We start from the raw sequence: 17,623 nt of genomic DNA, 5'->3' as shown, positions 1-17,623 counted from the left end.
CAGTGGATAAAGTGCTGGGCCTGGAATCAGGAAGACCTGAATTCAAATCCAGTCTTGGATATTTAATAGCTATATGATTCTGGGTAAATAACTTAACATGTTTGCCTCTATTTACCAAGATGAAAAATGAGGATAATAATAGCACATATTGACACGGTTGTTGTTTACATCAAATAAGATGATGTTGGTAAAATTACTTAGCACAGTGCCTAGCACACAGTAGGGACTGTATAAATGTGTATTGCTTTCCCCATGTGGCCACTAAGAGCAAAATCTACAAGTTTATTCTATGCTGCATATTTTGATATATTCATTTGCCCAAATACACATACATGTGCATGTACATATACATATAAACATATACATATATAGTTTTAAAGATATTGACATGTATAAACCTAATCATAATTGTATAGTGTTAAATGGCATAATATTAAATTCACAAATTTGTTAAATTAGTCCATTGAAGTATGTTGAAAAAGATATGACCAATGTTGTGTAGTATGATATTTTCTTTTGACTTTTTCTAAAATTGAATATGGCCCCCTGGGAAGGAAGATCAAAACTTGGAACAGATTGGTCTTATACAGACATTTTATATTTGATTGTCTTCCCATTAACACTAATTAACTGAACTACTGAAAAATTAATTAAAAACCTCTCCACTTCTCAGTTTTCTCACCTAGAAAATGGATAGATTTGGGAGGGGTATGTAAGTAATTTACCTTTAAGGCCCTTTTGAATTCAAAAACACTTTTATGTTTCCTTGAGCTAATCAAAGATGGGAAGGGAAAGTGAGTAAAATACCAACAAGAGGCTAACCACAGTGGATTTGAATGAGTTACAGGAAAAAGAAGTAGAAACAATTACTTTTGTTCCTATTAAGGAACAATTCCAATTTTTCCAATTAAGTCAGTTCCTTTTAATCTGCATTTCTTTTGATATGTCCAAAAATGAAACTAAGGCACTAGTTCTAGGAACTTGATCCACACTTGAGTTTATTAATATTATTTTTATAATTCTCCAATCTTTATGTTAGTGACACGGATGATAATGATGACTATGACTACTGAATGTTGAATTCACTTAAACTCTTTCACAGTTTTGCAAAATAACTCCAGTCTTGGAAATTGTTGCTTCCTTTGTTGCCTAAAGAAAGTGACTATGGAATGATTGATGGCATGATTCATTTTATTCTTGGTGCAAAATAAGTAGAGGTTTAAAATTTGTATGAATAAATAATGTTTCTACTTATTTAAATAACACTTAAGGATAACAAATGCAAGTTTCTTATTTTAACGTCTTTCAATATTTTTAAAGATCATATCTACTGTCTCAATAAATCAAGGTAAGCAAACATTTATTAAATCCTTACACTGCACAAGGCACTGCACTAGGTGATGGAAACACAAAGACAAAAACAAATAACTAAGTACATGTTATTAAGGGACTTATGCAAGTATTCAAATAACTATGATACAAAGTAGAATGTGATAAGGAAAAAGAAGTTCTTTCAGAAACAGAAAGTGCAAACTAAAAGTAGAAAATTCATTTTTATATGTGAGGATTAGGGATGGTTTCATGGAGGAAGTACCGTCTGCATTGACTTTCTTTTTAATCATAAAGTATTTTATTATTTTCTAGTTACATGTAGAAATAGCTTTCAACATTTGTTTTTATAAGATTTCTAGTTTCAAATTTTCTCCCTCTTTCCCCTCTCTCCCCCTTCCCCAAGACAGAAAGCAATTTGATATAGGTTATATATGTACAATCACATTAAACATATCTCTGCATTAGTCATGTTGTGAAAGAAGAATCAGAGGAAAAAGGGAAAAACCTCAAATAACAAAAAACAAAAAACGAGAAATAGTATGGTTCGATTTGCATCTAGATTCCACAGTTATTTTTTTCTGGATTTGGAGAGCATTTTCCATCATGAGTCCTTTGGAGCTATCTTGGACCATTGTATTGCTGACAAGAGTCAAATCTATCACAGTTGATCAACACACAATGTTGTTGATACTGTGTACACTTGTCTCCTGTTTCTGCTCATGTCACTCAACATCAGTTCATGTAAGTCCTTCCAGATTTCTCTGAAATCTACCTGCTCATTGTTTCTTATAGCAAAATAGTATTCCATTACATTCATATACCACAAATTGTTCAGCCATTCCCCAATAGATGGTTATCCCCTCAATTTCCAATTCCTTGCCTGCATTGACTTTCTATAGGTCACAGCAAGAGAGCTTCTCTACTATATACCAAACCCTGACTCAGAAGCGGGTGCACTATGAATGATTTTATACCAGGTGTCCCACGAACATGCCCTGTACTCCTGGTAAGAGGCAGCCCCCACTTCACTGTTACTCTCCATCCCATCCTTGCACGCAAATGGGCCCAGACCTCAGCCTCCAAGGTGCCCTGTCTTGGTCATTGCTGGCAAGATTCTCCCCACAGTCCTCCTTAATAAGCTGATCCTTCACCTGGAAGATGGTTATCTTCCTGAGAGCAAGTATGACTTCAGAAAGGGCAGAGGTCAATATGATGATTGCTACCCAACAACTACAGGGAAAAGGCCAGGAGCAGAACAAAGGTCTATACAAAATGTTTGTCATTCTCACCAAGGCAAAACTTTAGAGAATCCAGCCCAAAATGTTCACATAGTTTATTTGTGCCCCACCAGTGGTAGAGTATTCTAAGACTGATCAGCCATAGGGAGAAACACTGTAATGACTCTAACATTGTGATGTCATTTTGGTTTTCTTCAAGAATGAAGAACACACACACACACACACACACACACACACAAGAATGAAGAACAACCAACCAACCATCTGAATTGAATTTTGAGGCCAGAAAAAAGTTTCATTCAGTAGACATGTAAAGGTAATGCATGCCATATATTGAGGATAACCTATATGAATGCACTGATGGAAAGATACAATAAGGAACAGCTAATAATCCAGTCTACCTGGAGAATAAAATATGTCAAAGCAATCAAAGCCAAATATGTTTGGAAAGGTAGGACAGAGACTGAAAGTGGAGACAAATGTCAGGCTAACAATTTTGTCTGTTGTACTACAGGTAATCAGAACTACTGAAAGATTTTCCTACATGAACAATGACATAGTCAGTTAGATGTATTAAGAATAATTTTTTGTAAACTGATTCAGAGTGAAGTGAGCAGAACCAGGAGAACATTGTACATAGTAACAGCAATATTATACAATGAACAACTGTGAATGACATAGCTATTCTCAGCAATACAATGATCAAAGAAAATCCCAAAGGACACATGATGAAAAAATGCTATCTGCCTCCAGAAAAAGAACTAATGTATCTGAATACAGATTACAGTCTACTATTTTTCACTTTCTTTTTTTTATTTAAGTTTTTTTCCCACAAAATGGCTAATATGGAAATTTTTTTTACATGTTTCCACATGTATAACCTATATCAGATTGCTTACCATCTCAAGGAGCAGAAAAGGAAAGAATGGAGGAATATAATTTGAAACTCAAAACTTTAAAAAATGTTAAAATTGTTTTATATGTAATTTAGGAAAAATAAAACATTATTTTCTTAAACAGAGTAGTATTTTGTCAGCTGTGTGAAAAAGAATGGAGAGGGAACAGCTGAAGACAGAGACAATATTTAGAAATATATTAAAATAGACTGGACTGGGAGCTTACAAAAAGGATAATTTTAGTAGAAAGGAGGAAATGCATTTAAGAGAAATTGCAATGAAAGAATCAATGATGTTTGACAATTGATTGAATATGTAGTTTGAAAAAGGAAGAAAAATTATCAGTGACTAAGAGGTAAGCCTTGGTGACTGGAGTAGGACTATGAACAAATTTATAGAATTTAAGAGATGAACAGATTGGTTAAATATAATGAATTCTGATTTAGACATGTTGAGGCTGTGGTGTCAGGAAATATACCAGTGGAACTAGCCATAAGGCAGTTAAAAATGTGGGACTTGGAAATTAGAGGAAAGGCGAGGTAGGGCTAGAAAAAGAGATGAAATTGTCATCTACATAGAGCTGATAATTTGAAACATAAAAATTAATTAGATTATCAAATGAGAGATACAACAGAAGAACAGAACCTTAGGAAATACCAAAGGTCAGAAAAAAAGAAAAGGAAGATGAACAGAAAGAACAAATACAAAAACCTGAGAGAACCAGGAGAGATCAATGTGACAAAAATCAAGGGAGCACAGGGTAACCTGGTAGTGACATACTGTGTTGAAAGCTGCAAAGTAAAATAAGATGACCACTAAGAAACTACTATAAGATTTAACAATTAAGAAGTCATTCATAAGGGGCAGCTAGGTGGTGCAGTGGATAGAGCACCGGCCCTGGAGTCAGGAGGACCTGAGTTCAAATCCGGCCTCAGACACTTAACACTTACTAGCTGTGTGACTCTGGGCAAGTCACTTAACCTCAATTGCCTCACTAAAAAAAATAAATAAATATATATTTTTTTTAATTAAAAAAAAAAGAAGAAATCATTCATAACATTTGAGGCTGCCTTCCATACCTGAAATGTCCTTCCTCTTCAACTCAAACTTTCAGAATTCTCAGTTTCCTTCAAGAGTCAGCTCAAGTGCCTCCTATAGCATGATGCATGTCTTCAATCTCCAACTGCTTGTGCACTCTCTCCTGAAACTACCATGCATTCATTCTAAATATATTATAATATACCTATTTGTGCATACATTGTGTCCTGAAGTTGAATGTCAGTTCCTTGAAAGCAAAGGGCTGTTATGTTTTTGTACTTCATAAATAGTTGTCAATTGAAAGATTGAAAGAGTGGGTAATTTCATTTAAGTAGTAGAGGAAGCAAGATTTCAAGGGCTTGAGAAGTCATTGACAGTAAGGAAATAGAAGTGATTAATGTAGTTTCTTTTTTAAAATTTTGGCTGAGAGGAGAGAGGACAATACGTTAAGAGGGTGAAAGTATCAAGTGCTTGGATTTTGATTTTTTTAATTTTGTTTTGCTTTAGTTTTTGGTTTCTTTGATGGTTGTTTTTATTTGATATGATAAGTCAAAATGTGAGCCTGTTTGTAGGCTCTGAGACAACTGTTACAGTTAAGAAGAAATTTTTCAAATGAGAGAAAAGAAATGATCAATGGAGCAACTTTCCAAAGGAGAAAGCTTGTAATAGGTTTACTAGCACAAGAAGAAGGGTTGGACTTGGAAAGGAACTTCTTCATTCTGACCTAGTAACTGGAGAAAATTGAAGGAATAGGAAACAATAAAGAATGTTTTTGAGTTAGGGAAATGGTAGGAAGATTGAATTCATGACAGATAGCTTCATTTTTTTTTAAGTGAGGCAATTGGGGTTGTGACTTGCCCAGGGTCACACAGCTAATAAGTGTTAAGTGTCTGAGGCCGGATTTGAACTCAAGTACTCCTGACTCCAGGGACAGTGCTCTATCCACTGTGCAACCTAGCTGCCCCCAATAGCTTCAATTTTATTACGAAAGAAGAAGGTAAGTTACTCTACTGAAAGGAAGATGGAAGGAATGAAAGGGGAAAAGGGCTTGAAGCTAGAAAAGAATGTTTCAAACAGTTTCTTTAGGGAATGTGAATGAAAGGATTGTCAATAGTGTCAAATCCTTTAGTTTAGTCAAAGAGGATGAGAACATCGAAAGGGATACTTGATTGGAAATGAAGAACTCCTGAATGAACACTGTGAGATCAGTTTCAATGGAGTAGTGTGAATGGAAAGGAGAGAAAAAGGGGGTTGAAGAATAAATGGGTAATATGCAAGTGGAGGAAGAGAATGGAGACTATACTTTATAGAAGCAGATCACTGAATGGGACGATGGAGAGCTAGGATGATAGGTGGATTGTGGATCCATCCATTAATGGATATCAAAGTTGATGGAAAATTTGGAGTTGTTGTTGTTGTTGTTGTTATTATTATTATTATTATTATTATTATTATTATTATTAAGGAAAGGTGATACCAAGCCTATTTATAAGCCAAGAAAACATAATCAATAGAGGTTTTACTAAAAATGAGATAAAGAAAGGAAATGTGAAAAGAAGAAAACATTTATTATGTGCTTACTATGTACAAAATTTTATGCAAAGCACTAGGAGTAGACATTTAAAAATTAAGATGTTCCCTCTTTTCAAGAAATTTACACTAGAATAATGAGAGGTAAGATATAGGAGATTTTAGCTGAAAGGAGATAGGGAGGCCCACGGATCATGGCACACTTTAAAGCGCTAGGGGAATTTTAACCTCTTAGACTAGAGGGCAGGCTATAAAAATAGATGAAAATTGTTTTTGAGACAAAAATTTTAGAAAGCTCCTAATGAATGTCCTTGATCTTCTCATTAAAGTAGTGGGTAAGATCATAAGCTAATAGAGAGGAACTAAGAATTGAGTGGAGTATTTGAAAACGCCAATAACAGTATGAAAGCTTGATTTTTAAAAAAAAATTATACATGGGGGGCAGCTAGTGGCACAGTGGATAGAGCACCGGCCCTGGATTCAGGAAGAACTGAGTTCAAATCCGGCATCAGGCATTTTACATTCACTAGCTGTGTGACCATGGGCAAGTAACTTAACCCTCATTGCCCCACCAAAAAAAAAATTATACATGTATATATGTACATATGTATACAAGAGGAAGGAAGGAAAAAGCATTTATTAAATGCTTGTTCTTTTCCAGGCATTGCACTAACAGGGAGCATGATATAGTAGAAAGTTCACTGGATTTAGAGTTGAAAGATCTGAGACCCAACTATGTCACTTCCTGGCTTTGCTCCTTTAGACTAGACTGATTTCTTACATGTAAAATCTGAATCTTGGTACCTTACCTTTTTTTTTTTTTTTTGCTGGGTAATGAAGGTTAAGTAACTTGCCCAGCGTCCCACAGCTATTAAGTGTCAAGTGTCTGAGGTTGGATTTGAACTCAGGCCCTCCTGAATACAGGGCCTCTGCTCTATCACCTGCGCCATCTTGCTGTCCCAGTCATGGTACCTTGCTATCTGACTCAGAGAGTCATCATAAAATTTATATAGGTAGGTATGAGATATATATATTTGTATGTGTATATATACACACACATACAATATATTCATACATATACATACAGCTAAGCAATTAAAATGTTTTTTTTTAATCTAAGGCATTACCATTGTTCCAGTTAATAAAGCATGTCAGATTAATCCAATTAACCCATGTTTGTGAGGTTTCTATAAATTATTATGTAAAGGATGTTTGTCAAGAGAGATAGAAGGTTGCCTTGGAGGTGGAAAGATCTGAGGTTCATTGGTATTCCCAATATCTAAGCTATGTAACCACAATCACCTAATCTCTTAGTGGCCTTGACAACTCACTCCTATTATAAACTACAGAAAAGTTACTGATCCATATCAGTCAAAAGAGTTCCTACCACAAGAAAGGATGGATATAATCTATATTGAATAAATAAGCAAATAATAGAAAATAAAAAGTAAATAAACAAATAAATACATGAATAAATGAATAGTTGAAAACAAATAGATAAATGGAAATCAAATTCCTATATGTAATTATTTTTTCCTTTTTTACTTATAGGAAAAATGAAGCATAGGACTATAGTAACATGCATAAAAGCACGTAGCCAATTAACAAGAGCACTGGGAATAGGAGCCAGGTTCCATAAGCCCAGATCAGGGCTCTATTTATTAGATCATGCTGCGGTTCTCATCTGAAAAAAAACCAAGCTTGGGAGGCATAAAAAGCTAATTATTCTTCTAGATCAATTTTTACAAAACACCTGGGAAGCAGGCCCAGAGCAATTGAGACATCTGAGAAGTTCACAAGTATTATTTTCAAGGGACTAATAGCATACAAGCACTCCAAATTGTCTTTAGAAAGTAATATTCGACACCAGATGGGAGGTCACAGGGCTGGAGTCAGAAGGTGAAACAATGCTGGAACATTTTCACAATGCCCAGCAATAAGGCACATGAGAAGAAAGAGGGGCTATTTTGGTCCCTTTTCAGCCCAATTAGAGTGTAAAGTCTATATGAAACCCTGCTTAGTTTGTCAAAGGATGAAGGAAAAATAACAAGTACCTCAATTAACAGTTTGGAGTTTGACACATAAGGTGTTGCCCAAAACTTTGCCAAGGTCTACTGGGCACAGATGATGAATTTCTGTACAGAGCCCTTGGAGTCACCATGGAGACTTAAAGCACAGCATATTTCTTGCATTTCCAAACATTGTTTATGTGTGTTTAATTCTCATGCTTTGATGGACAGGGAATGCCTTTTCTGCACTTCAGGATGCCTTGTAGAAAGACTTCAGCCAAAACAGTGGCTGAGCCTGCCACTTGCCAACTTAACTCTCTAAGTGGAGCAGGAACATTAGCCCCCTTCTCTGAAGGGAGCAGCTGGGAGAATGGTGGTCAGAGGAGCAATAGATTGTGTTCGAAAAAAGCAGCTATAAAAATGTACATCTGTGCCTTTAGCAAGCACCACAAAACAGGAAAAGGGAAAGCTGGATTAGCTGGGGGAACAGGGAAAATCAAACTCAGTTGTGAGAATAATCACAGTGACGTCGCAGCAAATCGATTTTGTCTTCATTAAACGCAGCTCCTCTCTATTACCCTCCTAAACAAAGGCAAATCAAAGAAAGAGACCACTATCTTCTCACCCAAAGAAAAAAATGAATGATCTGAAGCCATTGGACAGAGTAAAGAGCTTGATGTGAAAATACAGCCTGCTGCTGCTGCATCCGGATGGGTTTGGAATAAATTGAGATTCGCAGTCTAGTCTGCTCATACTCACACCACTAACTGATTGTCTAATTCTGGCCAAGTGCCTGAGACTTCTATAAGTTAAGGGTGTTGGCTGAAAATATATATTATACCCAGTACAGAAAAAAATGGTATGGATTTTAGAAGTGGGATATATGTCAGCTCAAACTCCAAAGTAAATATTTACCAATTATGGTAAAAGTTCTTCAATAAGGCAGGAACCAGCAGCTGAGCAAGCAGTGATGGGAAGCCAGTTTTTTGCCTGCATTCTATCTTCAAAACTACTCTGTAGTTCTTTGCTTAGACTCAGAAGTTATTTTTCAGATAGATGTGTATTTGTGATGTAAACCTTTCCCTTGCCCCTTTCCTCTGTGATAGCTTTAAAAAATGGGGATTGAGGGCAGAGTTAATAATATATACTTTGCAGACCAGCAATACTGCTCAAATTTCTATTTAAGGAATTATTTCAGAGTACATACGATGATACATACTATACTCACCATAGTAAAATGATGTACTCATAGAATTCTTGATCAAAAGTAGAAAGGCCTGGGCAGCTAGGTGACACAGTGGATAGAGCACCGGCCCTGGAGTCAGGAGGACCTGAGTTCAAATCCGACCTCAGACACTTAACACTTACTAGCTGTGTGACCCTGGGCAAGTCACTTAACCCCAATTGCCTCATTTAAAAAAAAAAAAAAAGTAGAAATCAAATGGTCCAAACCCTGGATTTTACAGTTGAGAAAAATGAAGTCCAAGAAGTTAAGCTATTTGGCACATAAGTTGTAGGCATCAAGGGCAGGATTTGAACCCAAGTCTTTTGATTTTGGTCTTCTTATGTATTACTATTCTCCTCACAATCCAGCCATACTGACCTACTCTACCTCACACAAGATACTCTATGTTCCATCTTATTGACTTTTCACTGCTTTTCTTTCCTGCCTGGATATCATTACATCTTGGAAGTCTTGGTTTCTTTCAAGACTCAACTCAAGTATGACCTTCTGTCTAAAACTACTTTCCCCAGTCTCTGATGCACTTCCATGCAAAATGACCTCGTATTGATTTTACATGTATTGTGTGTATGTCCATACATGTGTATATTCAGTTGTCTTTCCTATTGGAAATCAGGTACTCCCTGAGGGAAGGGACAGTTTCACTTCTGTTTTTGTAACCCCAGCCTTTAGCAGTGTCTGGCTTTCAGTAAGCACTTAAATGTTTGCTGATTGATTTATTCATTGATTCCAGAGCTACTGCTCTGTCCAGGATACCATATCATTTCTATTCAAATGTATTGCCAATAGTATGAATTTGTTGTTGTTGTTGTTTAATTATTGGTAATACAGAAATAAGAAGGATCAGGAAGACAGAAAACAATCAAATGATCACTTCAGTGAATATGTAAAAAGGCAAAAGAAGAAAAGAGAAAATTATTCATAGAAAGTCATACCAATATAAACTGTCTTTACCTATGATCACCAAGTAATAGGGTTCTATCCTTGGGGGTAATTAAACACTACTGGTCACTCAACTGGGAAGTATTATTTTCAGTGCAGTTAGCAGATAATCAAGTGGTCTGATGATAAAGAGAAATATTTATGATGGGAAACTATCTTTGGGAGGCAGTTTACTCCACTATGATCTACCCTACACACACACACACACACACACACACACACACACACACACACACACATTCACCCATTACAACTACCACACTTTTCTTTTATACTTGGAGTTCACAGGAATGGATGGGGGAAATGAATCTAATTGTTTTAGAAAAAAATACTAAATGTCACTAACTGACACCCGTCATCCTATGGTTGCTTCTGCTTCATTCCTTATGCTTTACTTCTCAACTCTGCACAAGTCTCTGTGAACTCACATTTTATATAAAGCAATACAAGATGGCAAGATCATTACATTAAGGGGGGGGAGCTCTTTTGTGCAAAGGGGAATAGAATGTTAGAAAAATCCTAAAATGGTGCAGTGTAAAGAAGAAGCTGGAGTTTGAGGATCTAAGTTTTAATTCTAATATTGGCTCTTACTACCCCACAAAAGGGTGGGTCAATTTCAATAGCCAGGTATAAAGTAGCTGGCAAATCTTAAGTACTACATAAGTGTCAATTATTAGAATTACCTGAATGACCTTGGAGAAATCACTTTCCTCATCTGTAAAATGAGGTGGTTGGTCTAATAGCCTCTAACATCTTTTTTCAAGCCTGAATCCAAAGAAATCTCTCACACTAAGCAGAGTTGCATCTAAACCTTTAGAAATTATCCATTTTGCCTTGTCCCATAATACCAACAACAAGCAACAAGTAGTTCTCCAGTTTATAAAGAACGAGGGTAAAAACATTTTCATTCTCTCTCTCTCTCTCTCTCTCTCTCTCTCTCTCTCTCTCTCTCTCTCTCTCTCTCTCTCTCTCTCTCTCTCTCTCTCTCTCTCTCTCTCTCTCTCTCTCTCCCTCCCTCCCTCCCTCATTTTTCCCCCTCTCCCCTCTCCCTCTCTCCCCTCCTTCTCTCTCGAAGAAAAGAGGAAAGTTACTGCAAAGGAGTCTTTGGGTCTGACTGAAGCTGTTGCCGTGGCGTCACCTCTCTGTGATACTCCCCCCTCCCGGAACACAAGTGTTCCCTAACTGGTGCTTGGGAACGAGGTAGAAGGAGTGTGCTTCCATGTGATTGCCGGCTGAACCGCGCTGCAGTCTCTGCTGCAAGTTGTCCTCTTCGGGTTCCTGCGGGAAGGGGACCACTCGGTACCTGGGTCAGGGGGCAGAGTGTGGCACAATGCCAGCCTCCTCTCTATGCCCTGGCCTTTCATTTCTTCCCCATTTGAGTCCTTTGTTAATTGATGTGCCTGTGACTATTGGCTGAAGTTCTCCCAGTGATTTGCATGAACGGAGAGGGAGTGTCTTCTGCTGCTCTCACATCAGTAGCTAAATGACTGCAGTTTCACTGGGAATGAACTGCCCAGGGAATGTGAGGCGCTCACGAACCCTAGGAGTCAGCTGGCTGCCCGGGAACAGGCAGCAGCCTCTGGATATGGGGCATCTCAACGGTCCCAGGAGCAGCAGCAGTCGGAGGAACCTGCCGGTAAGGGACAGGGCTCAGAAACCCCACCAGGTACCTGCTCAAGTTGCAGGGACCTCTGGACAGGCTGTTGCGGGCCCCCCAAGGCTTTGCTTTTTTCTGAGCTTTCCAGCTTGATCCAAACTTCATGGGAGCGATTGGGGAGAGAAGAGAGGGGGAAAGAGTTTGGGAGAATGTCTTTACCACAAAACGAAAGCTGTGGACTGGGAATGGGGGAACAGAAGAGGGTTGGGGTACGGAGGGTAATTTTGGAAGCAAAAATATTGCGTGATTAAGTCATAAAAGGGATTGGGTGCAGTTCCTAAGCTCTTTTTAGATAAAGGGATTGAATGCCTGCTTCTGCACATGCAACTGTGGGAAGAGCTTCTAGTCGATTGCAAATGACAGAATGTTTTGCATAATCATTTTTCTGTGTTTAGTTTCAGTCCCCCAGAGGAGGAGGATTAGTGAGGGTTTGTGAGAGGGTGGGGAGAGCTATCGTCTTCTTTTCAACTAGATTTGAGTTGCGTGTTGGAAATGAGAATCTCTCATCCTTCCTGCTTTAAGGGATTTGTATGCTTCGTGGCACGGCATGTTATTGGGGGCACCGGAGGCATGGGAATTTAAATGGGAGAAAAAAAACTAAACAAACACCTGCATCCTCCTCTCAAATCTTCCTTTTCGCTTCTCAGCCCCCATCCTTCATTCCCTTTTGGTGCTGCCTTACTGCACATAAGTGAGATCTTCAGAACTGTGTGCGTTGCAATGGTCACTTGACAGCACTGGCTGCTTGCTGGATTGATGAAGGGTTGGAGTGAGGAAACTAGGCGAACAGGGGAGCGGAGCTGTAAAGACAAATTCTCTCTGTCTCTGACTTTATTCTATAAAGCAAGCACCCTTTTCTTTTCACCAGCCTGATCATGATGCTCTGCGTGCATGAAGCATCCCTGGCTAAGTTATTTGGGGAGGAGGGTGGTCAGGTGAGAGTAATGAGTTGCATCCCTGCTGAGTTCTATAACCCCTTGTCTCTAACTCCAGTATGCTTCTTTCTGTGTGCCTGTGTGTCCTCTTCTCTATTCCTCTTCGCCTCCAGCATCTGTTACTGTTTTTCCTCTTCGTGGGACCTTTCAACTGCTTCGCAAGTTACAGTCGAGCCACGGAGCTCTTCTACAGCTTGAACGAGGGGCTACCGGCAGGAGTACTCATCGGAAGCCTTGCTGAGGACCTGCAGCTGGTTCCCCAGGCAGCATCAGCAGAAGCAGCAGTGGCAGCAGGGAGTGAGGAAGACCAACAATTACACCACCACCATCACGGAGAGGAATGGGATCCCCCTCTTTCCTTCAGCTTGGCATCCCAGGGGCTGGGTGGCCAATATGTGACCCTGGACAACCGTTCGGGGGAGCTGCACACTTCTGCACAGGAGATCGATAGGGAGGCACTATGTCTTGAAGGAGGTGGGGGAGGCGGAGGTGGTAGAGGCGGGAGGAGTGGCGTCTCAGTCTCCTCCTCACCTTCCTCAGAATCTTGTGTCTTGCTTCTGGACGTGCTGGTACTGCCTCAGGAATACTTCAGATTTGTGAAAGTGAAAATTGCCATTCGGGACATCAATGACAATGCTCCTCAGTTCCCTGTGTCCCAAATCTCTGTCTCGGTTCCTGAAAATGCACCTGTCAACACCAGACTGGCCATTGAACATCCAGCCCTGGACCCAGATGTGGGCACTAATGGGGTTCAGACCTATCGCCTCTTGGACTATCATGGTGTATTTACCTTGGATGTTGAGGAGAATGAGAATGGAGAGCGAACCCCATATCTAATTGTCATGGGGTCATTAGACAGGGAGACTAGAGACCAGTATGTAACCATCATCATAGCAGAAGATGGTGGCTCTCCACCTCTCATGGGGAGTGCCACTCTCACGATTGGCATCAGTGATATTAATGACAATTGTCCTCTTTTCACAGACTCACAGATCAATGTGACTGTGTATGGAAATGCAACGGTGGGCACTCCTGTGGCAGTTGTCCAGGCTGTGGATAGAGACTTAGGTGCCAATGCTCAGATCACCTACTCCTACAGCCAGAAGGTTCCACAGGTATCAAAAGACTTATTCCACCTAGATGAAATCACTGGAATCATTAAACTCTTCAAAAAGATTGGAGGCAATGTTCTCCCACTACATAAGCTCACTATACTTGCCAATGGACCAGGCTGCATTCCAGCTGTAATCTCTGTCCTGGTGACCATCATCAAAGTAGTTTTTCGTCCACCTGAGATAGTTCCTCGTTATATTGCTAATGAAGTTGAAGGAGTTGTTTACTTAAAGGAGTTGGAACCCATCAACACTCCAGTTGCATTTTTTACTATCAGAGACCCAGAAGATAAATATAAAGTGAATTGCTACCTGGATGGAGATGGACCATTCAGATTATCTCCCTATCAACCATACAATAATGAATACTTGTTAGAAACCGCAAAGCCTTTAGACTATGAGACACAACAGCACTATGAGATAACTGTGGTGGCCTGGAACTCTGAGGGATTTCATGTTAAAAAGGTGATTAAAATACAAATTCTGGATGACAATGACAATGCACCTGTGTTCACTCAACCATTGATAGAACTATCTATTGAAGAAAATAATGGGCCAAATGCCTTTCTGACAAAGTTGCATGCCACAGATGCTGACAGTGGAGAGAGAGGTCAAGTTTCTTATTTCCTTGGACCTGATGCACCATCATATTTTTTGTTAGACAAGATTACAGGGATTCTGACTGTGTCCACTCAGCTGGACAGAGAAGAAAAAGAGAAGTACAGGTACACAGTAAAAGCAGTTGACTCTGGAATACCACCTCGAGAGTCAATAGCTACAGTTGTTATCACTGTATTGGATAAAAATGACAATAGCCCTAGGTTTATCAACAAGGATTTCAGCTTTTTTGTGCCAGAAAATTTCCCAGGATTTGGTGAAATTGGAGTAATCAGTGTCACAGATGCAGATGCAGGGCGAAATGGATGGGTTGCCCTTTCGGTGATGAACCAAAGTGATATTTTTGTCATAGACACTGGAAAAGGCATGTTGAGAGCAAAAGTCTCCCTGGATAGGGAGCAACAAAGTTCCTATATTTTATGGGTTGAAGCTGTTGATGGGGGTGAACCTGCCCTCTCCTCTACTGCAAAAATAACAATTCTTCTTCTTGACATCAATGACAATCCTCCTCTTGTCCTGTTTCCTCAGTCAAATATGTCTTATTTATTGGTCCTACCTTCTACTCTACCTGGCTCACCAGTTACAGAAGTCTATGCTGTTGACAAAGACACTGGTATGAATGCTGTCATAGCTTATAGCATCATAGGAAGAAGAGGTCCTCGGCCTGAATCCTTTAGGATAGACCCCAAAACTGGTAACATTACTTTGGAAGAGACATTGATGCAGAATGATTATGGGCTTTACCGCTTGCTGGTTAAAGTGAGTGACCATGGTTATCCTGAGCCCCTCCACTCTACTGTCATGGTAAATCTATTTGTCAATGACACTGTTAGCAATGAGAGCTACATTGAGAGTCTATTGAGAAAAGAACCTGACATCAGCATAGAGGAAAAAGAACCACAAATTTCAATAGAACCTACTCACCGAAAAGTGGAATCAGCCTCTTGTGTGCCCACTTTAGTTGCCCTGTCTGTGATAAGTTTGGGTTCCATCACATTAGTCACTGGGATGGGAATATACATATGTCTAAGGAAGGGGAAAAAGCATCACCGGGAAAATGACAATTTGGAAGTACAAATCCCACTGAAAGGAAAGCTTGACTTACATATGATAGAGAGGAAACCAATGGAGATTTCTAATATTTGATGTTTCCAGGGGAAAAACTCAGACAGATGTTTGGCCTTGGACAGGCCCCAAGCATAATCATAGGTGTGCTGATTGGCAGTTCCAATGAAGGACAAATAATTTATAACTTATATTATATTGTAAATAACTGTTTACAAGTTTTATAAAACTCAAATTCAGGTCTTATAAAATGTGTACAGCATTTTTTAAAATGAAAAGTTAGTATTAACAGTTAGTGTACTGCTGATAAACGGCTTTCCATCATTTGCAGCTTTCATATATCAGTCAGGTAGGTCACTGAACAAAAAAGAAAGGGTAAGGTAAATAGAAGTTTAAGTCTAAGAAGTTATTTTAACCACAAGAGGGCATCAGTCACTCCTATGCAGGAAGGTGTTTGAGATATTATACATGACAGGTATTGTATATGAAAATAATGACAAAGTATATTTTAAATACATTGTTTTGAACATAAAATATAGATAAATCTAAAATAAATTAAGATTTTGTTCTACTTGTATGTATGATAATGAAAGGAGAAGAAATGCACTGGTAAAATGGAATGTTTATTACCTCACAAAAATAACATGTACAGTATGGTAGAGAAGGCATTAACAAGAAGTGCAATTTCTTTTCAGCAAGGATAGAAAACATTGCTATGTAATGAAAATCTGAGCTGCTGAATAGTGTTCTTTTCACTTCCTCTCAACTCCGGTAGCTTTCTGTTTGTTTTATCATTTTGCTTGCCATTTTGGGGGTGGGGGAAGCATTTACCCTTTCTTGAAGAAGATGTAAATGAAACAATTGTGCCCGTGTCCAGCCAGATACAAAGGGATGTTTTGACCCTTAGTTGTCTCATAGCTGTTGAAAAAAATTTTGTGCTTCCTCAACTTGTCTGCTGTGCTTCTTATTTGAGTTACAAATTAGATTTAACATGCTTTCTCCATTTCAGCTGTCATAGGAAAAAAATAGAAATCACTTAAAATATTAGTAATTTCAGAAGCTAATTCACATGGAATCCTAGTTATTCAGGACTGATATTTCACATGGGAGATTTATTATTATAGTTATTGTTGTTGTTGTTGTTGTTGTTTAGGTTAACTGGCTACTATTTCTGGCTTTTGTTCTTTGGTTTTGGATTAGGGCCAAGAGCTGCCTTTTAAGTCTGGTGGCAGATTTCTGGGATAATTTATTCTTTACTACATCCTTTGCAATGTAAGCAGCAGGTTCATCATTGATGAATCCCTTTCACCTCATTGTGCAAGCTGAGAAAAAAAAAACTTTCATGTGAGGATTATGGCAAATATATCTATGTAAACAAGGAAAATGTGTCAGCTTAAAAATGGGTCATTTTACTTTCCAGCATCTTATGTCTGATTGTACCAAAAGTGTTTATATGTCTGCAAATTAAAGCTATATATTTTCATAACTTCTTTCTCTTGGTTACCCTTCTGACTATAAAATTCATTGAAATGCTTTCTGAAGGTATTTGTTAGTTCTGTCTTATTTAAATCTAAGGAAAGTGGTATTCCAAAAGTAAACATATTGAAAAATAGAATTCACTTGAACATAGTCAATCTTTACATAACTGAAGATGTATGCATAATTTTGAAAGAGTTATATATACAAAGGAATCTATTCCAGATGACAGGTGCATACACACACACACACACACACACACACACACACACATATATATATATATATACACACATACACAGAGATATATACCTACACGTGCACACGTACATATATGTGCAGGTGTGTACACATATATGTCTATGTATGTGTATATATGACACTAGCAAATTTTGAGCATTCGTTTTTATTTTCCTTCATTTAATATAAGTTAAATTACATACAAGTTATTAAATTGCAATGAATTACAGTCACTTTAATAAGGGTAAAAAAGTCCTCTACAAAATAAAATGAAACAAAGCAGCTCTGTAGT

At 38.4% G+C, this 17,623-nt stretch overlaps 1 protein-coding gene across 1 annotated transcript; it reads left to right on the top strand.

Moving 5' to 3' along the window:
- Positions 1 to 11,389: 11,389 nt before the first annotated feature.
- PCDH20 (protocadherin 20) lies at positions 11,390 to 17,101 on the top strand. The gene is made up of 2 exons (XM_043998487.1): positions 11,390 to 11,864; positions 12,934 to 17,101. The coding sequence occupies exons 1-2, from the start codon at positions 11,712 to 11,714 to the stop codon at positions 15,694 to 15,696; spliced, it is 2,916 nt and encodes a 971-aa protein (XP_043854422.1). The 5' UTR covers positions 11,390 to 11,711; the 3' UTR covers positions 15,697 to 17,101.
- The last annotated feature ends 522 nt before the right edge of the window (positions 17,102 to 17,623 follow it).

Source organism: Dromiciops gliroides, chromosome 3 (genome assembly GCF_019393635.1).
Source record: "Dromiciops gliroides isolate mDroGli1 chromosome 3, mDroGli1.pri, whole genome shotgun sequence".
Taxonomy (NCBI): domain Eukaryota; kingdom Metazoa; phylum Chordata; class Mammalia; order Microbiotheria; family Microbiotheriidae; genus Dromiciops; species Dromiciops gliroides.
Note: the sequence above shows the minus strand (reverse complement) of the source record. Positions and strands in the feature narration are given on the sequence as shown.